This window comes from Falco rusticolus, chromosome 16 (assembly GCF_015220075.1).
Source record: "Falco rusticolus isolate bFalRus1 chromosome 16, bFalRus1.pri, whole genome shotgun sequence".
Taxonomy (NCBI): domain Eukaryota; kingdom Metazoa; phylum Chordata; class Aves; order Falconiformes; family Falconidae; genus Falco; species Falco rusticolus.
This window is the reverse complement of record NC_051202.1, coordinates 6,733,756-6,759,112: the sequence shown is the minus strand read 5'-3', so window position 1 is coordinate 6,759,112 and position 25,357 is coordinate 6,733,756. Positions and strand designations below refer to the sequence as shown.

Here is a 25,357-nt window from a genome sequence, read left to right as displayed (position 1 = left end):
GGCTGGTTTGACCCATGAACTCAACTTCTCCTGCTGACACTGAAATTGCAGGGCTACTCTTTTCTGTGATGCTTTGGTTTTAATGTGGTGTTTGGCTGGTCAGCAACGCCTGATGCAAAGTTTGTCTGTGGTTATTGCTGCATCCCCTGCCTGTGCCGGGGCTGCAGGGGCTTGGGGGTGTCTCAGCGCAGCACATGGCCACAGGACAGGGCTGAGTGCTGGGCAGAGGATGCTGTGCCCACCTGCGCTGGGCTGGGGGACGGGTCTGCCCTCCTTTCCCTGCGAGTCAGTGGCTCCCTCCTCAGGGCCCCTGACAGCAGGGCTGGCAGAAGCAGAGGTAGCATGGAGACATGAATTCTGCAGCCTCAAGGATGCTAAGTGGTGTTTCACAGAGGATGAGGGCAAAGCACTGACAAGACAGGAATGCTGGGCAGCATTTGCACCACGAGATGTGGAATGGGCAGCATGAGGGGACACCACCACCCTGCCCCAGCACCAGCTCCTCCAGTGGCACCTGGCAGTGCCCGCACCTGTGCAGCGACTCAGCTGCCACGATCTGAGCATTTAGCAGAGCTGTCATTTCTCCTCAGCCTGTTCCATTTTCCCCTAAATTGCCAACCGTTTCTGCCAAGCCTCTGAACTGTCTCACCCAAAGGACCAGCCCTGTGGTGTCTTTTCCACAGAGCTCCCTCCTTCCTCATTTTTGGTCCCGTTGCTTTTGATTTTCACATCTTTACATAAAACACAAGCTGTGGCTTTGTGTGGGGTGGGCTGTGCTTCATCTCAGGACTCCTAAACTCAGTGGCTGCCACATCTTACTCATAAGGTAATAGCAGAGTGACAGGACATCAGCTGGTCTCCTAAAGAAGGGAGAATAAAGCCAAGCCAGAGGGAAGCCAGGGAGGGGATCTGCTGCTGGAGCCATCCTCCCCTGCCCATCCCTATGGCTGTCAGTGAGGGAGAGCCTCTCTCTGCTGCTGGCTATCATCACCCCATGCCCGTATCCCCCATGGCCCTGGCAGAGCAGAGCTGAAGCCTGACTGTCCCTAGGTGCCATGAGAGCCAGGCATGCCACTGTCCCCAAGGTCCTGCCTCCTGGCTCAGCAGCGCCGCTGGATGCTCCCCGCAGCTGACAGATTTGCTGGTGTTCTGGCAAGGCTGCGAGTTCAGGCTCCGGCAGGAAGGATGAGCTGGGGGACGGAATCTGTTCTGAATCTGTTCAGTCAGGGAAAAAAGCAGAAATCTACTACTTCAGGCATTTAAGGTGGCTCTTTGAGGAGCCACTCTGCCATGGTAAAAGGACCCGAGGTCCTGCGCCTCTATGCCTGCCAAGCCAGGGACTGCTCTGAAGCTTTCTGAGGCTGTCCAGAGCACTTTTGGTTTCTCTTGTGCTTTTTATCTGTGTCTTTTCCATTAATTCCTGGTGGGAAATTCCTTTTCTTGAGACAAAGCACTCTCCATCACATGAGGGCCCCTGGGTTTGCACAGGCCCTAGGAAAACCCTCAAGCAAGCTCTGTTGTCATTCAGCCTGCCAAAAGGCCAAGCAGAGGACTTGCAGTCGGCTTGCTCAGTGGCAATTCAGGTCCTAGCACCTGAGGCCAGCATCACCAGACAGGCAGGACGTCACCGTGGGGCCAGAGCCACATGCATCACAGCCGTGCTGGGGCCCCAGGTCCAGCTGACAGAGCCCCCAGGACAGCTTACGGCCCCCTCCGCTGCACCAGACTTCAGAGCTTGCGATACCACCCGCACGCGTAGGAGTTTGCAGGACACTTAATAGCGCAGAGATTGTCACTCAGTCCCAGAAATGGGGAAAGGCCAATTGCAGGCTGAAGAAGGAGAGTACGGGCTGAGCCCAAAGGAAGGGAAAGCAAGAACCCCCTCCTGCGGCACCAGGGCTCCCCAGGGCCGGCGATGACCTGGCTGGCTTTGGCAGGGCAGGACATCACCCAAGGGGATGATGCTGGATGGGTGCTGTGCTCGGTAAAATCCCTGTGATAGGTCACTCTAGGTGCTAATGCTCACCCCGTGTGGTGCTTTTAACACCTCATTTGATAATGAAACGGCAAGGGCAGACACATGATTTACTCCTGCTTGCCCTTTCTCAGCGGTGTACAGTTTTGTTGAGAAAAGCCCCCAGAGCTTCTCCTTTAAGGCTGCTTGTAGGAAATGCCCAGCCTGGGCTGAGACATTAGCTGTGGGTGAGTGGGGGGACAGCAAAGAAAAGTGGAAGTCACCACACAGCTACTTTCGTCCCGCTGCGCTAACGCCTCCGAGACGTCACTGAGCCAGCCTCCAGGGGAAAAACAAGCGTTCGGCCGCCTGCCAGGGCAGAGCTCGGCATCCTGCTCACCCAGCCCCGCACCCGTGGAGGATGCTGAGCCAGCATGGCCCCCTCTGCCGCAGCCCTGGCACTATGCGTGGCACTGCTCCTCGCCTCGCAGACAGACGGTGAGTCTCGCTTGCCCACACCGCGCTGGGCTCCAGCTCCCCCGCTCGCTGTGCCTGAGCCCCACGGCTCCCAGCAGGCTGCTCCGCTCCCCCGCCCCCGAGATCCCAGCACCGGGCTGGGGACCGGTTCGGGGGAAGGCAGGCAGGGCAGGCCGCGCACAGAGCTGCTGCTGTCGGGAGCTGCACCTTGGACACCTTTGCTTGGTCGGCGCTTAGGCTGGTGGTGCCCACCAGCTCCTGCCTGCTCAGAGCAGGATGGAGCCAGGGCTCCCTGCTCACTCTTCTTCACTGGTTAGGAGCCTAAAGACCCTGTAAGTCCTCAGGCATCAGCCTGGCTTGTCTCCACCAGTGTGTGGGCCATGGCGCCTTGTTTTGCAGTGAAATGCCCCAGTCGCTAGCGTGGTGCTCTGCTGACAGCCGTCCTCCCCAGGCAACGGCACAGCATGGCTTGGTGCTTGTCAGCTGCTGAGGAAACCAAGGCAGAAAGGGTGACAGATGTTATCGAGTGGTGCTTTGCTGCCAGGTGACAATACCGAAATTGAGGCAGAAGGTGTGAAAAAGTTTTTCTTCTAGATAGCAGATAAGCAAAACAGGAAAGCTGAATCCAAACAGAGCTGCTAGCAGATAGCAGGGGCAGGCAGGGATGGAAATACAGCAGGCTCCTTCCTTGGGCCCGAAAAGCACCGAGATCCTGTTGGCTGGGCTCTTTCCAGAAGAAAGAGGAAGGGAGAGGGATGAGCAAATGCTAAAATTGGAAGTTGGACAGGCCAGGCAAACCCTCATGCTTTTTGGGTGCGTGGGTGGTCACTGCTGAACACAGGGGGTCAAGCTCCCGGCAAGTCATGAAGGAGGTAATCACACGCCCGGCTCCTGTTGGCACTGGTGGGACCGGGTGCCGTGCAGCCTCGCCTAACGCTCACCTTCGGTCCTGCAGGTGAGAAGCTGGGGAGCCCCACACGCGTGCGCTTTGCTGCAGAGATAGCGCATCACTTGCTGCGGTGGGAGCCAGGACACAACAACCCCAGTGACATCCGCTATGAAGTGGAGCACAAAGTGTGAGTACAGTGATGGGGGTGCAAAGGGGTTCAGTCCCTGCGCCGGGGATCTGACACCAACAGCGGTGACAACCAAGTCCCTGGCATCTGCCCGCATCTCACCCCGGGTGCTTCTCCCTGCAGCTATGGCAGGAATTTCTCCTGGACAGCCATCCCAGACTGCATGAAGATCTCAGGGCACTCCTGTGACCTCACGCGCTACACCCTGGATCCTGCCCTGCGCTACTACGCACGGGTCAGGGCTGTGTTGGGAAACCGCACGTCCCCGTGGCAAAGGACCAATGCTTTCTCCCCGCAAGAAGGTAGGTCGGGCGTCTGCCTCCACCCTGCGGCTGGGGCAGGAGGCTTTGAGGATGGCAGAGGTCAGGGTGCCAGACTGCTTGGGAGGAACTTTGGGACAGATGGGAGCAGGGATGTCTCTCTCTTCGTACCTCCCTGGAGGGCAGCTGGGCTGCAGGATGGGATGGGACAAACCCAGGGCAGGTGGCACCAGCTGTGAAGGAACAGTCACAGCTCAGTCCAGCACTGCAAAGGCTCCTAGGGCTGCAAATAGGAGAAAATCCTAACACGTTCTTCCATCTGACTTGTTTCCAGCCAGCCTGCGCCTGTCAGGCCAGAGCCTCTCTGTGAAGGGCAACACCATCTACGTGCAGCTGCAGCTGCTTCTCAAGGCAGGGAACCTCACCGTGAAATACGATGACATACAGAAGCACATGAAGCGATACCGGGTGTACGTCAGGAGGGCGCAGGACAATCGGACGGTGAGATGAGTTGTGGGTCCTGTGCTGTTCCTGTCTGTCACATGCAGTGCCACTCAAGTTGAAAAACAAGTGTAAAGCACAGTCTCGATACTGAGCCTTCTCACAGCCACAACATCGCAGGAAGATTTCTCTGTGTGTTTTATTGCAGTAGTTTCCCCAACTCTTGGTGGGATTTTGGGTTTAGCTGCTGCCAGCTGTATGGCTAAGGACCCCAGGGACTTTCCCCAGGGGACAGTGGAGGAGGAGGAGGGAGGAAAGCACGGGGCCCAGCATTCCCACGGAAGCCTGGGGCTCTCAGGTACCAGCCTGTGCTCTGCTCATTGCAGTACGAGTTGATGGAGACCACCCCGGAGTTCAACATCAGCAACCTCTTCTGGGACATGGAGTACTGCGTCAGCGTGGAGCCCGACGTGGCCAGCCGGCACACCCGCACCACGCGCACCAACGAGCAGTGCGTCACCATCAGCAAGAGAGACAGTAAGTGGTGGTGGAGCCAGGGAAGGGGGGCTCTTGCAGGATGCGGACCCTCCTTAGCCTCCTGGCCCTGGGGGTCTGCACCAGGGCAGTGCTCTGTACCCCTGCTTGCAGGGGCTCTGTGCTATGTGTGCTGAGGACTCTGTCTTTCCCCCCTCACCTGGGCACGTCCTTTCTTGCAGGGAGTGCGGAGCTTCTCCTGAGCATCGTCAGCTCCTCCTTCATCACCCTGTTGCTCTTGGGTCTCCTGGGGGCTCTACTGGTGTGCACCTACATAAAGAAACCCATGAGGCCACCGTCCGTCCTGGTAAGGCAGCTGGGCACACAGCACCCTTTGTGCCTGGCATGAGCTTGGGTAGCTGTTGGGAGAGGCAGACAACAAGCAGGGATGAAGCACAGCTCACTCCCCTCTTTTCTTTCCCTCCCAGAAATCTTTCATAAAGCAGAGCTCGCTGTGGGTGGAACAGGACTCCTCATCCTCTGGCAGCCCGGACACAGACCCTGTGCAGCAGCTATTCCTGTGCCAGGAGCCCCAGCAGGACAGTGGCGCCGATGGCAGCACTGGCAGAGCCCAGTTGCCCCTGGAGAATGGCTGGAGGCTTCCAGCGTGGCCCGAGGATCGGATGCACCTGCTGGGGCTGAGGTCCATGGGGAGCGGAGACAGCAGCTACACCAGCACCGACAGTGGCATTTGCCTGCATGCCTCCTCCTTCGAACTGAGCTGCTCCTCAGGCCCCGAGCCCCAGGGCTACAAGCAGCAGCTGCCCACAGCTGACGACAGCGGCGTGGGCTTAGAGAGCACCTGCCCTGGCCCCACGTGCCCCTCCGGCAGCGGGAATGCCAGTGCCGTGGAGGCCAGGGAGCTCGGCCTCTCCCCTGCCGCCGGCCAGGACAGCCAGCAAGACGTGGAGTTCCTTGGATACCTGCAGCAGTCCACGGGCACAGTGGAGCCACAGCAGGACCCAGCCAAGTGGGTGCCCTTCTCCAGCTGTGCAGGACCCCCACAGGGCCCAGGCAGTGCTGACATTGCGTTGGATGTAGAGTGCTCCGAGCTGGCTGTAGCCAAAGGATATTTGAAGCAGTCCACCGCCGGGATTCCTCGCAGCCACGTGCAGGACCTTGCTCCACGGGGGCCCCCTCAGGAGCCCACTGCCTGGGACTTTTCCAGCCAGGTGGGGCCCCAAGTCCCCACTCTGCTGAGCTATGGGGATCCAGGTGCTCCCTTAGTCTCCAAAGCCAGCCCTGAGCTCCTGAAAGCTCCCTTTGACCCAAACATCATCAACACCGACCTCCTGGGGACGCTGCCCCTCATCTCCAGCCTCAGCACCAACCAGTGGCTCACGCTGCAGATGAATCCCCTGAGCCTGCTCAACGGGGACAGCAAGGACAGCCGCCTGTGAGCTGACCCCGTGCTGGGCAGTGGGTGCCTGCCAGCCTGCCGTGCTGACCCAACTACCTCTTCTAGCCACTGCCCACAGGGAGCAGCTCCTCCGATAAGCTACCACCACCCTCTGAATGTTAATGCATCAAACTGAGCGGTGCCCTGTCCGAGACTCACCCAAGAAGCACCAGTTTAGCTCCTTCAGGGGCTGCTTTGGCCCTGGCACCGCTGTGGCCAGCCCCCAGTGCGCCCTGCACCTTCCTCCAGCCAGTCCCCAGCATAAAACTGATGAGACACAGGGATGGGCTGTGCTGGAGGGGCTTGTCCCCACCTCCTCCAACCACCAAGCCCAAGGATACACACCAGGATGTTTCCAAAGGGCAATCCTGCCTTGCCCGACCTCCCCAGCAACGCAGCACAGGGCACGCAGCCCCTGGGTTTGGGGCCAGTGCTGTGCTTTGCTTCCCTGTTTCCCCATTCCACAGGCGAGAGACCGCGCTCCTCCAGCTGACGTCAGGCTCCTCCAGCTGATGCCACGTAAACCTTTCACAACAGATACCAGAAGTGAAGAGCAGCCTGACGTCAGCCATCCTGCTGCTGGGAGCATGGAGCTCCCACCCTGGCTGGCCTCACTCAGAGGGAGCGAGGGACTTTCCTGACCCTACAGACACCCTTCAGTATCCTCTGGCAGAGAGCCAGAGCACTGGCTAGCTCTGGCAGGGTGCAGGATGCATGCAGCAACAGCCATATGAGCCCAGCACGAGCCAGGGCAGCCCTACTCACACTATGGTCCACGTTTTGCCACTATTGCATACAGACATTATTTATTCTATTTAATTTGTAAATACAGAAAGGATGTTAATTTGTAAATACAGAAAGGATGTTGTGTTATTTATTTGGTCTGTTCATCTGTACATCCTCCTCCAAGGTCAAGCCGTGCTTTCCGTTTTCAGATACGGACTTTTCCTTGCAGCAAAAGGCAATGTGCCTTTGCCTCATACAGGGAAGAGCATTCCCACGTTACAACTGGAAAAAAAGAACAAAGCCAGCCCACTGAGAGTTTCACACTCATCTGAGGATCAGGGTGTTTGTCCCAGGCAGGTGTTGCATCGTGGATGCAGGCACTGGAGGAGCAGCAGGGAAAAGGAGCTGGGCAGCTTGGGGTGATTTCACAGGGGCGCACTGGGCATGGAGCACATCCCGCACCAGTGAGGGACAGGAGCAGCTCCAGGGCAGAGCGGAACAAGTTGAAACTGGAGGGCAGGGGGATAGTTTCTGTCAGAATGGAAATAGGCATGAGATGGGAGCAACTTACCGTGGGCTACATTTCACTGCTGCCAGGTCACTTGGAGTTTTTCCAAGAGTCACTTAGTTTCCAAGAACCTTCACGGTGGGATAGTCCGGTTAAAACTGTTAGTGGAAACCCAGCTCTGGGAAGTACTTTTTATCAGGTGAAAACAAGAATCGCTGCAGTCAGGAGAAAGGTTGTTGACGCATTGCTACATTTCCGTGTTACACCTGATGTTACACTACTTGCACTGAAGATACTTGCAATGAACATACTTGCATCACATGGAGGGCCTGGCTGCTGGCCATGGTGGGTGCCCCGCTGCAGTGACACCACCGATGCCGTCCATGTGTGTCCTCCTGCCCTTCCATCCTTCCATTTCCACCAGCTCTTCTACCTCAGGGTATTTGGGGAGTTGGTGGTTGGTTTTTTTTTTTTTTGCTTTCTTTTTTTCAACTTCCTCTGGAAAATGGAGTCACCAAAATTAAGCATAACATTTTTTTTTTTTTTTTCAATGCTCCTGACGTCAAGCTGTGTGGCCGGATCCCGTGCAGTGCTGGGTGCTGCCGGTTCCTGCTCACTGTGGAAAGCTCCAGCCGGCAGCATCCAGCGGCAGCACCCAAGGCTGACAGAGGCAGCGTTTCCCTCCCCCTTCATGAGCAGCCAGGCTTCTCCTTTCAACGAAACCCAGATGAGTTTGCCAGAAAACCACAGACCACACGCTTTGGCTTTGGTAGCTGAGAGTATGTACAGTCCCTCCGACTCTATGGAAATCCCAGATGCTCATATTTTCCTGAATTAAGTCACAGCCTAACACACAGAGGACATTCAGCTCCCACTCCTCTTGCAAGCGGCTCTCCTCTTCCTGCTCCTCTTCGCAGCGGGGAACACTGCACCCCCCAGCAAGGGGCTGCACCCTGCAAACACCTTTCCTCCCCCAGCACCAGCCTATGCAGATGTTTCCAACATTTCCAACAACAAGGCAACGGAGCCCCCAGCACTGCACAAACCCTGCATGGAGCAGTGTGGGGGGGCACAGGGAAGGAGAAGCCGGGAGGCTTGTGGCCAGCCCCCAGCCCCCTTGCAAGCTGGGGTGCAGACTGGAGCTCTCCACTCCATCCTCACCGGTTTCCCCATACAGAGCCATGTGGTCTCCCGAGTCTCTTTTTGTTTTCCTTCTGAGAAAACAGTTTGCAAAGAAACAGTCCCAAAGCCCCATGCCTGGTCTGCCCCCACTTAGTGTGTGTGTGGGTCCCTCCCCAAGGGCCACAGCAGTTTTGTCAGGGCTGGTCTCGTGCTTCAGGCACTTCCACAGCCACTTGCTTTGCCGAGGTTGAAGGTGGCTGGCATGAGAAAGCCATGACAAAGACCACAGGGGCTTTCTGAGATGTTTCCTTACACTATCGGTGTGAAGGACAAATTTCCACATTGGTCCAGATACTCTACTGAGAAGGGAAGTCTGAGAAGCAGTCTCATTTCCTTATGGCGTTTTCCCCTATTGCACAAAACCAGCCATCCAGTTCCGTGGCTCACCGCCATCCTTCCCAGCTGGCTCCCCACACTCCCACTGCCCTGCTCACCAGCAGCCTGGCCCAAGGTCTCCTGGGCATGCAGCTGGCTGGTGGCAAGGGCTGGGGTGTCTCTGAGCCCTGGGGAAGGTGGCTTTTCTCTCCAGGGTTCATGCTGAGGAAGCCTGGGATAAGGCAGAACCCTCTTCCTCCATCCCAAGCAAGGGGAGGCTGCACCAGCACAGGGATGGCAGCTGGCCTCAGGCACCCTCCAGCGATGCCCATGGCCGGGGCAGGGGGCGGGGGGGGGGGGATATGGGGAGCAGCAAGAGAAATGCAGCTGCAGGGAGCAGATGGAGAAGCTCTTCAAAAACTGAAACCTCCTTGTTACAGTTTCGGTAGAAATCCAGCGTATGTAGCAGCTGGTTTTTTAAAGAAGCAAGAACAGAGGACTTCCCCCCCTAGCTGATTTTGGTTGCTCTTTCTGTTGCTGCTGGAAGGGGGATGTGAGGCAGAAAGGGGAAGCGGTGCAGGGGGCACGTGGGCTCCAGCCCCAGCCCTGAGCTGCCTTCGCCCCAGCTGCGTGCCCAGCCCCAGGCTGAGGATCGTGGGGATGGAAATGGAAACCAAAACCTGCATGGGGGGAACAAAACCAGAGCCCAGGGAAAGCCCCTGATGCCCCACCGGCTTCTGCAGGAAAAGCCTTAGGACTATCCCAGGGAAAGCTGCAATGACCAGGGGCTACAAAGAGGCGTGGAGCCTCCGGGGCACAGCACCCTCACCCAGCACCTGGACTCCCCACAGAGGCACTCAGTGCTACAGCCACCCCACACACCAGCTGCTCCTGGGCATTGCGGGGCACCTGCATGGGTTGTCCTGGGGGAGGTACACCGCCGGGGATCCCCTCACCCACCACCAGGCAGGGAGAAGCAGGGTGATGTCCTACCTGCACACCAGCCTGGCTCCTGCCTCAAGGCCCCCTGTTGCAGAAAGGCACATAGCTGCTCCCAGCCCCGCTCAGCGAGCCGCTGATGCTGAAAGGTGGCACCAGCTCCACCGACCCCAGCCCACTGCAGGGAAGGCATAAGTGTCAGTGAGCTGCCTGCCCTCCTCCCCCAGCCCCCCTCAGGGCACCTGTCCTGGGGAGGCAGCACCTGCAAACAGCAGAGCTCAGCGGATTTGGGACTGGCAAGGGTTGGCGACACCTCAGTGCTGTGTGAGGGGAGCACCCAGCCCACCCCAGGCCCCTCACTCACCGGGTGTGATAGAGGTTGAAGACGAAGTCAGGCCCTGGGGGGGTAGGAAGGAGCAGTGTCAGAGCCACACAGTGCCACGGACTCACCTTTGCTTTGCTACAGTGACGTGGCAATGAGCAGGGCAGCCAGCGGGACAGCCAGCCGCACCAGGGCATCACTGTGCATCCCCCTCCTCGGCCTCCACATGCCCCCAGCTTGCCCCGAAGCCACTGTGCACGCAGGTTTCCCCAGCCCAGGGGGACCAGCAAGTGTCAGGTGTGCTTCCCACATCCTGAGCACTGCAGCCCTTTTCTTTTGAGCCCTCCCTGCTGCTGCCTGTCCCCAGCTCTGCCCCTACTCACCGTGCCAGCACTGGCCCCTCTTGTACCACCGGACCAAGGTGTAGCCAAAAAGCACCAGGATCAGCAAGGCCAGCCCGACACCCAAGACAATCCCGAGCACGTTGATGGGCTCTTGCTCTGTAAAGCAGAGGGAGAAGGGGCTCTACCAACACACACCTCCAGGAGACCGGGGTTCGGATCAGCTCCTGGGAGGGACAGGACAGCTGTGGGGGTGGGATACGGCCCTCTAGCCTGTGCTGTCCCTATGGCATGGAGGGACTGCGCTCCATGATGCTGTTGAGCACCGTGGCATGGAGATTTTTGCTAACCCCAAAGCCCCACGCTGGAGACTGATCTTGGTCGCACAGCCACCACCTCTGCTGTCCCCAGGTGAGCTGGCAGGCGAGATGGTGGCCTGGGAAAGGAACCCAGAAGGGAGTGTGGGCAACTTGCTGCCCCTCAGCCTAAACACTAGGGGAATGGGTGTAAACAGGATCCCCCGCTATTCCCACTCCTGGCCTTGCTGGGAGCTCTCCCAGACCCCAAGCAGCTTTTGGCCATGCCCAGGGCCCATCACATTGTGCTGGGGTTGGGCAACTGCCCACCCTGACGATGCCTGTATCCCCACTCCTGGTCCCATGCACACTCTTCTGGGCTGAATCACCTTTCCTCAGCTGCACAGGGAGCTGCTGGCCACCAGCAGGGTTTAACCATGCAATTTGGCTATAATTTTGGCAGCAAAAGCGCAGGCAGAGCAGGGAGGTAGCAGAACAGTGCTGGGACTGAGGAGACACTTGCTGTTGCCTCCCACAGCTGGGGTGTCCTGCAGCTCTGATGCACCTTGCCCTGGCAGCACTGAGCAAAGAGCCAGAAGAGCAGCAAGGTGCCACAGCTCTGTGCCAGTGGCCATACCCTGGTTTGTCCCACAGCCATCCCTGCGCAGCCGTGCAGACCCATTTCTGGACAGGCAGTTCCCTCTAGAGGATGCATTTGTCAGGGCGAGCAAACTCCTGCTGCCAGCGCAGGGATGGGATGGGATGATGATAGGGCCATGCAGGACCCCTGTGGGAGCTCTGCACCCCCTCCATCCCTCCCACCCCCACCGCAGGACCTGGCAAAGCCCAGCACCAGCGAACATTCCTGGCATTGCCAAGGGAACACCAAGGTGCCCAGACATAGCACAGCCAGTTCCTCTGCTGACAACAGGTTGCATGCTGCACAGAGAAAGTCTTGTGCAATGTACAGCACCAGGCTGCTGTCACACCTCTCTCCGGCTGCGACCAGCTCCTGCTCTCCCAAGCCCCTGCACAAACGCCATCCTGGACCCTTCTCTTCTGTCACAGCAGGCTCCAGCATGAGCCTGTCTCACTGGCAGCACAGACTCTCACACATCCACACTGCTCCACACCACCCTCCTGACCAGTAAGCTACCCAGTCGGTCCCAGTGCAGCCCATTAGCAAAACATGAGGCAGGGAATGGTGGTAGGCACAGCTGTGGAGGCTGCTGTGCCAGGGTTTGGTCACTGCCCCGGAGTGTGGGCAGCCCCACAGCACTCCCCTGCTCATCAGGGAGCTGGGGGTGATCACCTGGCACAGAGACAGGGTGCTGTGCCTTGCAGCGTCAGGAGTGAGGCGGCAGCGGAAAAGGATGACCTAACAGCAGCTAAATTTAGACAGATGCCGGCAGAATGAGAACATTTCCCCTGTGGTCACAGTGTTTACATAGTGAGCAAGGTCTCAGGTCATCCTGCAACCCACAGCACTTGCTCTACCTGATGGTATCTGGCCAACACCCGGGGAGCCGCAGAGCATCGTGCCACCAGCTCCCAAGCTGCACAGCAGATGAGCAGGACCAGCCTGCCCTTCCCTTCTGCTGGGCCCATGCGGCCAGGATACATGCACAGCCAATGCACTCTGCCTCTGCTGGGCCAGGGGCGAGCTGGGAGCCCTGGGATCCCAGGCTCCGGCACCGGCTGGTGTGGGTGAGGTCAGGGAGTCTGCTGCAGGAGTGACTCATGCAGCAGGAGCTGCGGGACAGGAGCGTGGTGCAATAGCATCCCTGAATCAGCCGGCTGCCGAAACTGCCCTCTCCCCACGCCTACCACTGGTGGGATGACGATGGCTGCATGCCCAGCCCCTGGCCCGTGCGGTGCGTGGGAGGCGCAGGCATCCTCACATCCCAGCAAGATGCCTCCAAGCAGCACTGCTCGAAGAACCACACCAGCAGTCAAGCCCCGAGCCCCAGGGCTGCAGACGGCAAAGGCGAAAGGGAAGGTTACCAAACCATTGCCCGTGCCATAAAACAGCCCCACCTCTGCTCCGTAAGGGGAGAAAAAGGCCACCTACTCACCTGCCCGGGGGTCCATCTCCCAGCACCATGCCACAGGAGCTGCTCAGGGCTCAGCCAGGCTGGGAGCTGCCGTAGCAGAGCCCCTGTGAGTGTTGGAGCCTGGCACGTCCTTCCTGTCCCCTCCTCTCCCGGTGACACAGCCACCTCACCGTCTGTGCTGCTGCGAGGCTGGGCACCGCTCCTGGCCCACCGGTTCAACTGGTTCCCAGGGGAGAAAGCAGAGGTGCTCCAGCAGACATCACTCCGCACGCGACGGACAGTGCCCCAGCCTGGGACGGCTGTGCCCAGCCCAGCATCCCAGCCTGCTTGGGGTGGGCCTGAAGCCTGCCCATGCAGGCAGCTCTGTCCTCCTGCTGCTGGCAGGGACAGGCAGCTTGGCAGAGGCTGAACTGGTAGCACTGGGAGCCCGAGGGGCAGGGATGCCCTGGACAACAGGGGTGGTGCTGGAGTGGCTGTGTCCTCCAACACAAAGCAAAGAAAGAGCAGCAGCCAGGAGGGGAGCAGGGTCCCACACAGACGGGGGCTTGGGCATCTGGGGACGCCTGCAAAGGTTATGGCCCTGTGCAGTGTGAGAGCATCCGCAGAGAGGGTAGGACCCCAGGGTGACAGGGCACCCCCCACCAGCTGCCCCCAGTCACAGACACCTCCTGGTGTGATGCACTTACGGCTGTATGTGATCATCTTCTCAAAGCCCTGAGCCACAGGGTTAGGCAGCAATCACTGCCTGCGTGCCGAAAGAGGGGGAAACAGTCTCCCGTGGCTGCAGGTAGAAGGTAACAAGCAGAGATAACATTAACAGCTTGGAAACTGGGCAGCCAGGGGCAAAATCCCTCCCCGCCTGGCACGCTTTGCCAGGCACAGCCTCTGGCAATGCAAGTGGCACAGGGTGGTCAGGGCAGAGGCCAAGACCCCGAGCAGCCCTCCCTGGGAGCCAGCATTTCAGCATCAAGACCCAGGGGTGATGCCTGGGTTCCATGGGGATGCTGGCGGGGGAGCAGAGGCAGCGGGATGCAGAGGGGATGATGCACATGGCAGACCCTGAGCTGCTGGCAGTGCCCAGCTCGGACAGAGAGGCTGGGACTGCTCCTCACCCGGCAGCAGAATGGGACATGGTGTGTGCCCATGCAACTCAGGTGGCTGTGCAGAGCCCTGGGACAGACCTGCCTGACCTCTGCCTGACCCCAGACGGAACCAGGGAGCCCGGAAACCTGCATCATGCCAGGACTCTGCCTGCAAGAGGCCAGAGAAGGGTGACAGGCTGGAAACGCAGCCGCACTCCAGGAAGCAAACCCCCGAAGGCATAAAGAGCTGTGACATAACATCTGCAAACCTCAGCTGCTTCCTCAAAGCCTTCCCTTAACCTCAAAGGAGGAAGAGCAGCTCCTCACTGTGTCACCTTCCACTCTGCGGGTGCTGCCGGGCGGCCCTCCCTTCCATGACAGGGGGCCAGGCCATGGGGTGTGCGGGGCTGGCACTGGGATGTGCTGCGAAGACTGCCCATGCCTTGAGAGGGGTCTCTGTGGCACAGCACAAGGCTGCAGCTGTGCAGGTGGTGCTGGATGCATGAGACTGAGTTTGCCCCGGAGCCTGATCCCTGCTGGCCCGGCAGCACCCATCTCTTGAGCTGCTTTTACTCTTAAGCTGCAGTTTGTTCCCTGTCAAGGGACAGGCATGCCCAGACTGGACAGGAGAGCTCGCTCCACCACACTGCAGTTCACGCTGCATTGGGTGCATTCGCCTGTGCTGCCCCAGCCGGGACCCACTGTGGCATGCAAGTTCTGAGCCCAGCTCCCCGCTGTGGCACGCGGCCCCTCACACCACTTTGCAAGCTGAAAGCTCCCACTGTAGCGCAGGGCAACCTCCTGTACAAAGCATGTGGCTGACCCTGCTGGCTGCCACTGCCCATTCTCCATCCCATAATCTCTAGGAATTGCATGGACCATATGGGCAGGAGCCGAGATTGCAGTCTGCTGATCCTCCTGGGGGCTAGATCCTCACGAGTGAGCATGGGGAAAGTGTCCCTTACCTGCAGAGCCACATGCAGATGTCAGGATCCCTGGTCCAGGCAGAGTCCCAGGGGGGATAACAGGATCCCTGCTGCGGCAGGGGCGAGCTGGCGCAGGTGCCTGGCCGAGGAGCTGCAGGTCCGGGATGCTCCGCAGCCTCCCCACTGGTACAGTGCACACGCCTGGCAGCAGCAGCTCACCCCGTCCGTTGGGAAAGCTTGATTACAAAAGGAGGAGACAGTAATTAGCTGCTCAGCAAATCCTGCACACCCACCGCTTCCAGCATGAGTCTGCCAAGGCCAGGCTTGCCAGCCAGGGGGCCGACTGCAGCCTCCATGACCCCAGCCCGCTCCCTGCACCGGCCTTTGCCCAGCCAGAGCAAGTAGCTCCTGCACACCTAAGCCTAAACGCCCATCCTGCCCAGTGCTGCCAGCGGCAGGCTAAAGCAAGCCGCGCTTCATCCCAGAGTGATCGTTCCTGGACATGCAACCCAGCTTTGCATCAGACGCGCACAGCGCCGGGAGCAGCCTCAGCACCTGCCTATGGGACAGCATGACCCTGAAACAGGGCTGGGGGCTGCGAGAGCCCCTCTCCCAGCCCCATCTTGTGCAACAAGCTCAGCCAAGCCAGGTCAGCTGCTCTGCAAAGGGACAGAGGTTTGCAGGAGAAGGGCATGGCCATCCCTGAGCTTGCACTGCGGTCTCCCACTTGCGGACCCAGCCTCAGCACCAAGTCCACTGACCCAGATGGATAGCAGGCCTCTGTAAATCACCATGAACAGCCCAGGAGCATCCCAGTGGCACAGGAATCGGCAGTCAGCATCACTCAGCGCTGCTGTACCACAGCAGGGACAAAAGCCAGGGAGAAAGAGGGTCCCAGCGGGTGAGTAAGGGAGTCTGGAGGGGCCACGCTCCAGCCCTCTGCCCTGCCCAGCTTGCCGGGGCACCCCAGGGAGCAGTGACTCCATACAGCCTGCCCAGGACAGCAGCTGCTCCCGTGCAGCCAGACACCCACCTGTGACCCCAGCCTGCACGGCAATCCCAGAGGTAACCTGCCACAGGCACCTGCTCGCTTTCCTTCAAACTTTCCTGCCAGCCGTGGCCTGGGACTGATGGGGACACACAGACGGAGTGACCTGAGAGACAGGAGCGGAAAATGGCCCGGTAACCTCACGCATAAACTCTTCTCTCCTTTCCTCCTCCACCTACTAAAACCTCTGTTTAAAAACAACCCGTTGCAACGCGGAAGAGACAGACAAAGAGCGGGATGGCCGCGGTTCCTCTTATCATCGGGAGAGGAGCGGGGCATCCTGCTCTGTCAGTCAGTTCACTCCTGATAAGCTATTTTGTGACAGCAGCTCTGCAGGTGAGTCACCCTCCAGTGGCAGATGCTCAGATTGTTGCGGGTAATGGTGCTGCTGATAGACCGGTGTTATATTACAATACAAATCATAATTCCTGTTTCACAACTCCTGTTGCGGGTTTTAAGGAGTGCTCGGGCGGTCCTGCCCCAGTGCTAGCACAGCGCGGGCAGAGCAGCACAGGCACGGGGCGGGGGGAGCATTGCCAGCCCAGGGTTCCCTGGGCATCGGGGTATCCACAGCCCCCCTGTCTCCCACACTGGAGGATATCTGCTGGGTTTCTGCAGGCAGAAGACCGCGTCAGAGCTGGATGAATATGGTAAGTTACTGACAGCTTCACCCCCTCCCTGCGCATCAGCCCCCAGCCCCAGGAGCTGGTGGCCGGCACCCCACAGCTGGCTGCGCTTGCAGCCCAGGTCTGCCAGGAGCAGTTTACTAGTGATGAGGCAGCCCAGGCTCAAAAGAGGTGCTGCAGCTTGGCCCCAGCTTCCCGCAGCATCTAGGCACGGAATGATTTTACTTGTCTCTCTCAACTCCCCACCGTGGCTGTTGGATGTGGCGCTTGGCTCTCCCCGTGAGCTCTCGCTCCCACATTTCTCTGTGGCTTGCCTTGGCCCTCTCCCAGACCGGCAAGCAGACAGGTAAGGCAGCACGTCTCACAAGTCTGCTTGCCAAGGGGAATGTGCCCTTCTGGGGCGTCCTATCCCCCAGCCCTGGGAAGGCAATGCCTGGGCAAGAGCCTGGCCCCCCTGCCCCATAGCACACTCCTGCCACGGGACTGCTGGTCCCTCTGCTCAGCAGGAGGGACACACTCTGCTTGGCTTCCTACGGCACCTTTTGCAAGCAAAACCATGGCCACCAAGCCCCAGCCTTGGCATGCAGTCCTAGGAGGAAAAGGCTTCCTTAATAGAGTGCAGCCACGTACAGCCTGGGCACCGTAAAACCCTCCACCAGCAACACCCCAGGCCGTCAACCCCTCCAGGGTGGGAAACTCACCCCCTTGCACAGCAGTGACAGCTATATGCACCCATGGGTTAAATCCCCTGCAGCCAAGGATTTAGCCCTGGATCCGAGCACCCTGCACCCTTTGAAGCTGGTCAGAGTATCCCACCTTTCCTCACGCAGGAGCAGCTGGCACAGCTACTCAGCGCACCACAGCACCTTTCAGCCACACGCTGTGGGGGGCAAACGGCACAAGCCCAGCTGCACCCCAGCTGGCCAAGCCTGCTGCCATGGCACAGGTGCAGAAGGTCACCAGGAGACCATGGGTCATGGACTGGCATTTGCACAGCTGGAGTGGACTGGCTATAGAGGCATTAATGTGCTTCCAGAGAAAAGGGCAAGGGAGCTCCATTAGTTACTGTAGCCTTGAGTTCTCCAGGAAATCATGTGCTTCCACTCCATGCAGGAGCTGGCACACATCGCGCCTTGCTTTGAGTTAACCAGTGCAGCTCGTGCTTGTAGGGTGGTTTTGAGAGCAAGTGGGCGGTCATGGAGAGGCAGCACCAAGCTATGAATCGGTTTGAAACAGAGGAAGTTCATGAGCTGAACAAAATGCAAAAAAAAAAAAAAAAAAATCAACAGTGGGCAATACCTTCTCTAGGTGGGAAGGTGGCCGGCATCACAGCATCAGCCCCACTTGTGCCTGCACCAGACCTGCACAGGGCTCTCGGGAAGAAGCCCGATACCACACGACGTGATGGGCACAAGCACAGGCAGCCTGCGGGCAGGCAGGGGCAGCTGTGCACTGCGGGGCCCCTCGGCCACAGCGCTCCAGCCGTGCCGTGCAGTCTGGAGGAGCCATCCTGGCTGGGACCGTTCCCAGAGGGAACCGTTAGCATCCCATTATCCGGGCCATGCCTGGCCCAGGCCCACGGTGACACAAGAGGTCAGCATGAGGAAGGACCAGCCCCACATGCCCTCGGCTGCACCGGAGGACGTAGCAGGGAGCAAGCCGAGCAGGCGTTACAAAACTCCCAAGGCTCCTACAGGCACCGAGCGCAGCAGATAAGCAGCCAAGGTGGGAGGTCTGGGAGACACGCTCTGCTTCCCACCCTGCCCTCCTGCTGCCCGCAGGTCCCCGACTCCCTACCACCCCTGGGATCCCTGGTAGCACCGCAGTGTCTTTACAGGAGCCAAAAAGACTTGAGGGGCTGTGCAGAGCCCATCAGGGGCTGGGTGCTTGCCGCGACTTGCCCACGCTCGGCATCGGTGCCAGGCGAGCCCTGCCGTTTGGAGAAAGGCCCCGGCATTGCTGGACGGCTGCACGCTGGGGCACAGCCACATGCCCACAGCCCTGCCAGCACCAGGCAGGAACCGGTCCTGCCCTGCACAGGTCACTTCTTGTTCCCAGCCTGGGGAGCAGCCAAAACCGGCAGCCCAAGCCATGCAGTGGGGCTGCGACGGGGAAGTGACAGATCCCGGCTGGGCGAGGGGCAGTGACAGCTGAGCTAGCAGCACATTAAATCCAAGCTATCTTTGCATTAACCCACAAATAATCGCTTGGCACTTGCCTGTAAAATCCTGCTGGTAGAGCCTTTGTGCATGGCTCAGCACACCCAAACAGTGACCCGGAGAGGAAGGGCTCCACCACTCCCTCCAACCCACTGCGGGCTGGAACACGGCCCCATTACAGCCAGACCATGTCCCCAGTCTCACTGCACCATTCTTGGTTCTTCAAAGCCCCAACCTCCGAGCCCTGGAATGGCACAGGGTCCCCTGTTGCCATCTGAGACAGCAAACGCCATCATCTCCATCCCTCTGCTGCCCAGAGAACAGTGTGCAGCTCCTGAGGCTCAGCAGCCAACAGAGCAAAGGCTTCCAAACCCCAAACTCTCCTGAATTGTGCTCCTGGATCTGTGCATTTATTGCCGTGGTTTTAATTTTCCTTACCTCTGTTCATGCTGGGTGCAGGCTCCGCAACGAAGTTAATCTTACCTGTTGTGGTAGTGTCCAGAAGTAACAGCTAAGGAAAAGAGCTCACTCGTGGGGCTGGAAAGGCGTTCAAGGGAAAAGTGAGCGTGCTGCTTTCTGCAGCCTCGGCAGCGGAGCGGGAGTACGTTCTCAAGCCACAAGATGCCAGGGAGCAGCCCAACAGCACAGCACATGCATGGCTGCAAACCAGGGCAACAGAACTGTGCAGTGCCCACCTGAAGCCCCCTCAGAGAAGCTCTGAGCTTTGCTCAGCATCAGCCCAGACACCAAGGATGGGGGCAATGGCTGGCTGCTGCAGCTCACGGGTCCATTCCTACTGCAGTTGGGCATCTCCCATATGAAAAGATATTACAGGCAAATAAAGCTGAAGAGGTCAAATGGGATCAATGCCTTATTCATCACTTGCTCCAGCGCTGGCTGCTGCCAGGGCTGTGTTTACTGCGTGTCCTAGCAGCAGCACAGCCCTCCCTCCCCACCCTGAGAGCCCTTGTTCCCACGGGCTGGGCTGGTTTCTCCGCTGGCTCCCGCAGCGTGCGGGGGAGGGCTCGGGCTGTGCCACTCGGTTTCTGACCCCGTGCTAGGGCAGCCGAGGGACACAACCCCTGTTGTGACATGTCCGGGTGCCACAGCCCTGCAGGCGCATGTATTTTGACTCAGGGTTTCGTGGCACATCAGAAAGTGCCTCTTGCATGATGCCTATGACTTTATAAGCCTCTGGTGCATGAATGACAGTAACTCCATAGCATTAATAGCCAATTACTGAAATTGCACAGGAGGCATTCACAGGAACTCCATAGTCGGTGACCCCAGGTGACAGCACAGCCAAGTGCTGTCACAGGACATGCCACCCCCCAACTACTGCCGTCTCCATTCCCAACAGCTCTAAAGCAACCTCAGATGTAGGTTGGGGCCATTTCCCTGCTAATCCTCCCGGTGGGCCTCAAGCAAGACACTGCAGCCCCTCTGTGCCTGCCCAGGCTTGGCTGACCCTCCACCTTCGCTGGGCTGCCCTCCCCAGACTGGCTGGTCATGTTCACCATGCACTTGGCACAGGAATTACCGCAGGGCCAACTAGCCACGCTGCTACAGACCCTTCCCACTTGCCAATGGCTTTTTGCCTGAAGTTTCAGCTCAGTAACTGGTTTTCCCCTCTGGTTTGCAGGATTTAGCCACTGAGCAGCTGAACGGCAGAGGTAATATACCTATGGGAGCTGGGGGTGCAGATGCTGCCAGGCTGGGCTTGGCAATGCAGGGCCACGCTCCCCTGTGTTGTAGGTCCCAGCACAAGACGCAAAACCTCCGTGGTGCTGGAGTCCTTCAAGCGGATCGGCATCCTCGTCCTGGCAGCGGTGCTCAGCCTCGCCTGCCTGGTTGCAGTTGGCTTCCTGGGTACGGCTCCTGCTCTGGTCTCCTCTCCCCCCTCCTTTTGCAAGCCACATCTCAGCAAACACAGCTCAGGAGCCAGGGCTGGCTCTGCCACCCTCTCACCAAGCCTGCCCAGCAGTGTGAGCTCGGTGCTGAGCTTCCCCCTTTCCCTCTAGTCAAGATTTACCTGGACTACCACTACTTCTTCTGCAAGTCGCCTCTGAAGCTGGTGCCACTGCAGCAGGTGTGTGATGGGCAGGTGGACTGTCTGGAGGGCGAGGATGAGGCCAACTGTCCCCAGTGGGTTCCTGAGGGACCACCAGCTGAGGGTGAGTCCAGGACACCTTGCTAGAGCTCTGGAGGGGCTGGGCTGCTGTGGCAAGCCTCTGCCTGCTAAAGCCACCTGTGACAGAGCTGACTTTGTGTCTGCCTCCAGCCCGTGTCTCCAAAGACAGATCCATCCTGCAGGTGCTTAACAGAAACACAGGAGCCTGGTCCTGTGCCTGTCACGACCACTTCAGCCTGGTGCTGGCGAAAGCAGCCTGTGAGCAAATGGGCTACAGGAGGTACATGGCTGCTCTCTCCACACCCCTCTCGCCTGCTTTATCTATCCCTCTCCCACAAAAGTTCTCCTTGAGCAGGGCTCTGCTTACTTACAAAGCACTTAAAACTCCGCACTAATGGTTTCAATCCATCCCCACCACGCAGAGCACTCTGCATCCCCAGGAGCTGGCTGGGCTTCACTCTAGAAGCCCTGGCAGCTGGCCACGTCAGCACCGTACTACACCCGCTGCCCCTTGCTCTTGTCCCCAGCCCACGGGCACCCTGCCCTGCTCCTCACCTCACACACACACCCTCCACAGTCACCCACGCAGCAGGGATGCCCTGCAGCTCCCAGCAGCGTGCGCTCACCTCGCTCGAGTGGGTGCAGAGCTCAGACTGGGTTCCTCAGCCCAGGTTCCCACTGCCGATGGAGCCCACCCAAAGAGGGGCACAGGGCACTGTGCTCCCCTTTTAAAGCCCCAGGAGAGCAGCAGCTGGCCAGGGGGTGGGTGCTGCACAGCTGTGGGCAGGGCTGGGTCCCTCTAACTGTGATGGAGCTTCATGTCACCCACCTGTGTCTGCCTGGTGTGCTGCCCTGAGCTAGTGGTGAGTTTGGAGAGCTGCATTCAGCTGGTTAAAGCTGAGATTTGGGGAAATAGCTTGCTAGCCCTGTGTGTTTGGTATCAGCCCTGCATTAAGGGAGAGCTGGCGTTAAGTTGGGGGTATACTAGGGAGAAGGTGGGTTCTGATGTTCAGGCTCCTCTAGGAGCCCAGACTGAGCCCAAGATGGTATTTGCTAAGAAGTCAGGGATTGAGACTTTGAGCACAGCTCCAAATGTCACAACAGCAGGGACCCCCCCGAGGTCCCCTGGGAGCCACCTCCCCGAACAGCAGGGAGTAGTCTCCCTTCCTTCTCCCATCCCTGCTCCTGAGCTCAGTGGCCAGTCCCCCCATCCTGCCCTGGGCCCTTCAGGGCTGTGGCACTTCCCTCTTTCAGCATCCCTGTGTCCCTGTCTCAAGGAACCTCCTTTTTCTGTGGGGTCTTTTGCTCACTGGTGCAGGGTCCACATTCCCTTCTCCAGCTCCTGCTCCCTCCCTGTCTCAGCAGCTTTTTCTTGGGGCCACGGGCAAACATTTAGGACCTATTTGTACAGCTCTGGAACTGGGTGATGCCACTTTGAGCCAAACCCACTGAGTTTCCAGGCTCCCAGAGATGCTCCGGCACCAGTGCCTGTCCTCTCCCAGCACTCATGTCCTGCTGGTAGCGTGCCTGGGACCTCAGAGTGTGCTTGCTGACCCGTGCCCCCCCATGTCTTTCAGCACCCCGACGTTTGGGGCGGTGCAGGCAGGTGCAGGGCAACCCCTGCCTGCCCGAGAGGTCGTGCTGAGCAATGGCAGCCTGCAGGTGCCCGAGCCGGGCAGGTGAGTGCTGGGGCTGTGCAGGAGGTGGCTGCCGTGCCCCTCGCCCTGCACGGGACCCTGCCATGCCTGGCCACGGAGCCGGAGCATCTTCTCTGCTGAATCCAGCCCTTTTCCTCCCTCTTGCAGGAAATGCCTCTCTGGATCGGTTGTTTCGCTCTTTTGTTCCAGTAAGTATCACGATGCCGTTTACACCTCGCGGGCACACAGGGTGCCGCTCCAGGCCCTCATTCCTGGCATGGCACCGGGTGCTGTGCTGCAGCTGCGAGAGCCTGGCTCTGGCCCAAGCCCTGGCCCTCCGCAGCTCCCACACCGTTTGCCCAAGAAAAGTCAGATTTAATTACTGCTAACCTTCTTGTTAAGCCAGTATAAACCTCTCGGAAATGAAACACCTAAGAGAGGCTTAACCAGCTGCCAGGATAGGTTTACTTTTGCTAATGAATTACCCTGATAAAACTAATCCGCCTGGTGGGCTGGGAAAGGCAGGGAATGGATGAACCCATCGCCTGGGGATGATGTGCAGGGAGCGAAAGGGAGTGTTCCAAGTGGCCCACAAAGGGGTGACAGGCAGTGTCACGGGGCGGGGGGGGGGGTGTGAGGCACCGGGGCCACACTGTCCACCCTGGGAGGCATGGGAGCCTCCATCCCTGCTCAGCCCCGAGGATGGAGGGCAGCGCGGGTGCTCTTTCTCTCTCCGCCGCCACAGCTGACGTGTTCCTTTGTCACTGCTCCGCCTGGCAGAAGACTGCGGGGAGAGCGTAAGGACGCCACGCGTGCTGGGTGGGAGCCCGGCAGCCATCGAGGCTTGGCCGTGGCAGGTCAGCTTGCAGTACAGAAAGGAGCACATCTGCGGGGGCAGCATCATCGACCCCAGCTGGGTCCTGACGGCAGCGCACTGCTTCAAGTGAGTCAGCGACCTCCCCGCTGCAGCGCGCCCCTCAGCCAGGGCTGGTCACGCGTGGCCCTCGACTCCAGCTTGAGTCCCTCTGGGTTTCAGCCACGTGTTGTTTAAATGTCCCATGTCTGCACAGGGCTTTGTGCCCCTTGGTCTGACGCAGCTGACTGCTGCGGAGCAGGGCAGTGCGTAGGCAGGGCTTTGCTGCCTGTCCCTGCAGCAGAGTCGCAGAGGGAAGCGAGGGGAGCAATAACGATGTCTGTGCACAGGAACAACCCCGTCATCCAGAGCTGGCGCGTGAAGGCTGGCTCTGATCTCCTCTCGGGTGCTGCCACCCTTGCTGTGGAGAAAGTCTTCCTAGCTGAGGTGACACCCACATCTCCCAAGGACGGTGACATTGCCCTCGTGAAGCTGCAGTATCCCCTGCGTGTCTCAGGTGAGACGTGGCACACACCTTGGAGCAAGTCCTGAATGTCTTCTGGTGGCACTAAGAAGCCGGCTAGGACAGCAATGCCCCAGGTGGCACAGCGGGGCCCATGCCTGAGCGGTGCCTTGCCAAAAGCACAGCAGGGATGCGCCCCTGACCAGTCTGGGCAGGGGCACCTTTCCTGCAAGCCCCCCCAGACATCTGCACCTCACCTCTCCCTCCCAGAGAGCAGCAAGCCCATCTGTCTGCCCTATTTCGACGAGGAGCTGGCGCCAGGCACCCCCCTGTGGGTGATAGGCTGGGGCTACACGCAGGAGCACGGTGAGTGGGACAGCATGGGGGCGAACAGGGGGCTGCCCCCGGGGTGAGGACAGAGACACCCCCAGCATCATGCGCAGGAGGTGGGACACCGATAGGCTCCCTCCTCACCTGGGGCTACTGGGGACCCCGGTAAGTGGCCACGTTTTGCACAGGCAAGCTGTCGGAGACCCTGCAGCAGGCAGAGGTGGGACTCATCGACAAGGAGAGCTGCAACCGGGCTGCCTACCACGGGGAGGTCACCGAGAAGATGCTGTGTGCCGGCCTGCCCCAAGGCGGGGTGGACACCTGCCAGGTGGGGGCTGCCTGGTCCAGAAAGAGGGGGTGGGTTGCTTTGCACCCGTTAATGAAATAGCCCCTTCAGGGAAGAGCTGTCCTGGGAAATGGCTGTGAGCTGCGGATGTGAGCACCGTGCTGGGGGCCGGGGGCGGTCCTCAGCCCCGGCTCGGACGGTTTGTCCTTTGCAGGGGGACAGCGGCGGGCCCCTGCTGTACTCAGGCAAGCACTGGCAGGTGGTGGGCATCGTCAGCTGGGGCCAGGGCTGTGGGACCCCCAGCATACCCGGCGTCTACACCAGCGTCCGCGCCTACCTCAACTGGATCTACGGTGTCTGGAGGGTCAGTGCCATTGCTGCAGCAGCATGCAGGGCTGCGCTATCCTGCAGGTTTCCTGGGGACGGTGGGGAAGGGTTAGGGCCCCCTCGGTGGCTTTGCACAGAGGGGAACCACGCCAGTGGCATGCAGCGTGGCTGCAGGGCTGCAGGCAGCCAGCCCCCTTCTGTGCGGGAGCTGAGCCAGCTCGTGCGAACAAACTGTTCCTGAGCACAAGGAAGAAAGTGCTTGCATCTTCCTCCTGGTTTTGGCTGCCCTTTCAAATTTCTTGCAATTTCTTCTCTTCCATTCTCTGCTTCCAGTCGGAGCTCTGAGACCTGCCGGGACAGGTCCTTCGCGCCTCCCCAAGCCTCCCTCCCCATCCCTACGTGCCTGGCTGTCTCGGCTCTGGCAGCAGCTGGGAAATGGATCTCAAGGCACAGAAGGTGAGCGGTGCATCCCAAATCCTGGCCGGCAGGCTGTGATTTAGCGTGCCAGAGGTCAGCCAAGGAGGCAAAGGGCAGCTCGGAGTGATGGCCACTGATACCGTGAAAGAATCTGACCGGCTCAAGCTCCCTTCCGGAGAAAAATTAATTTATTGCCCTGTGCTGACCCTGCTGTGGCAGGAAGGCTCCTGTGGGGCTAAGCTGCTGTT

General features: G+C 59.3%; 3 protein-coding genes across 3 annotated transcripts; 2 read left to right on the top strand and 1 right to left on the bottom strand.

Moving 5' to 3' along the window:
- Positions 1 to 35: 35 nt before the first annotated feature.
- IL10RA (interleukin 10 receptor subunit alpha) lies at positions 36 to 6,157 on the top strand. Its single transcript, XM_037410060.1, has 7 exons — positions 36 to 2,452; positions 3,387 to 3,507; positions 3,631 to 3,809; positions 4,102 to 4,268; positions 4,595 to 4,745; positions 4,925 to 5,049; positions 5,171 to 6,157. The coding sequence occupies exons 1-7, from the start codon at positions 2,389 to 2,391 to the stop codon at positions 6,140 to 6,142; spliced, it is 1,779 nt and encodes a 592-aa protein (XP_037265957.1). The 5' UTR covers positions 36 to 2,388; the 3' UTR covers positions 6,143 to 6,157.
- A 3,064-nt stretch (positions 6,158 to 9,221) lies between these two features.
- Positions 9,222 to 11,428, bottom strand: SMIM35 (small integral membrane protein 35). The gene is made up of 4 exons (XM_037410082.1): positions 11,408 to 11,428; positions 10,517 to 10,658; positions 10,176 to 10,209; positions 9,222 to 9,989 (listed from the first exon to the last, which is right to left on the bottom strand). Exons 1-4 carry the CDS (start codon positions 11,426 to 11,428, stop codon positions 9,890 to 9,892), a joined length of 297 nt encoding a protein of 98 aa, XP_037265979.1. The 3' UTR covers positions 9,222 to 9,889.
- A 4,953-nt stretch (positions 11,429 to 16,381) lies between these two features.
- Positions 16,382 to 24,973, top strand: TMPRSS4 (transmembrane serine protease 4). The gene is made up of 12 exons (XM_037410089.1): positions 16,382 to 16,530; positions 20,308 to 20,338; positions 20,421 to 20,534; positions 20,687 to 20,839; positions 20,947 to 21,076; positions 22,374 to 22,475; positions 22,602 to 22,642; positions 23,217 to 23,376; positions 23,637 to 23,803; positions 24,020 to 24,115; positions 24,268 to 24,407; positions 24,580 to 24,973. Exons 1-12 carry the CDS (start codon positions 16,522 to 16,524, stop codon positions 24,931 to 24,933), a joined length of 1,497 nt encoding a protein of 498 aa, XP_037265986.1. The 5' UTR covers positions 16,382 to 16,521; the 3' UTR covers positions 24,934 to 24,973.
- Positions 24,974 to 25,357: the final 384 nt, after the last annotated feature.

Excerpts from the sequence above, each read along its gene's own strand:
- IL10RA (XM_037410060.1), top strand. The coding sequence starts at position 2,389 with ATGGCCCCCTCTGCCGCAGCCCTGGCACTATGCGTGGCACTGCTCCTC. Across the intron at positions 2,453-3,386 it reads CCTCGCCTCGCAGACAGACG|GTGAGAAGCTGGGGAGCCCC; the intron begins GTGAGTCTCGCT and ends TCGGTCCTGCAG. Across the intron at positions 4,269-4,594 it reads GGGCGCAGGACAATCGGACG|TACGAGTTGATGGAGACCAC; the intron begins GTGAGATGAGTT and ends TGCTCATTGCAG.
- SMIM35 (XM_037410082.1), bottom strand. The coding sequence starts at position 11,428 with ATGGCTGTGGGACAAACCAGG. Across the intron at positions 10,210-10,516 it reads GAGGGGCCAGTGCTGGCACG|GGCCTGACTTCGTCTTCAAC; the intron begins GTGAGTAGGGGC and ends CTACCCCCCCAG. Across the intron at positions 9,990-10,175 it reads TTCAACCTCTATCACACCCG|TGGGCTGGGGTCGGTGGAGC; the intron begins GTGAGTGAGGGG and ends CCTTCCCTGCAG.
- TMPRSS4 (XM_037410089.1), top strand. Across the intron at positions 23,804-24,019 it reads GTATCCCCTGCGTGTCTCAG|AGAGCAGCAAGCCCATCTGT; the intron begins GTGAGACGTGGC and ends TCTCCCTCCCAG. Across the intron at positions 24,116-24,267 it reads GGGCTACACGCAGGAGCACG|GCAAGCTGTCGGAGACCCTG; the intron begins GTGAGTGGGACA and ends CGTTTTGCACAG.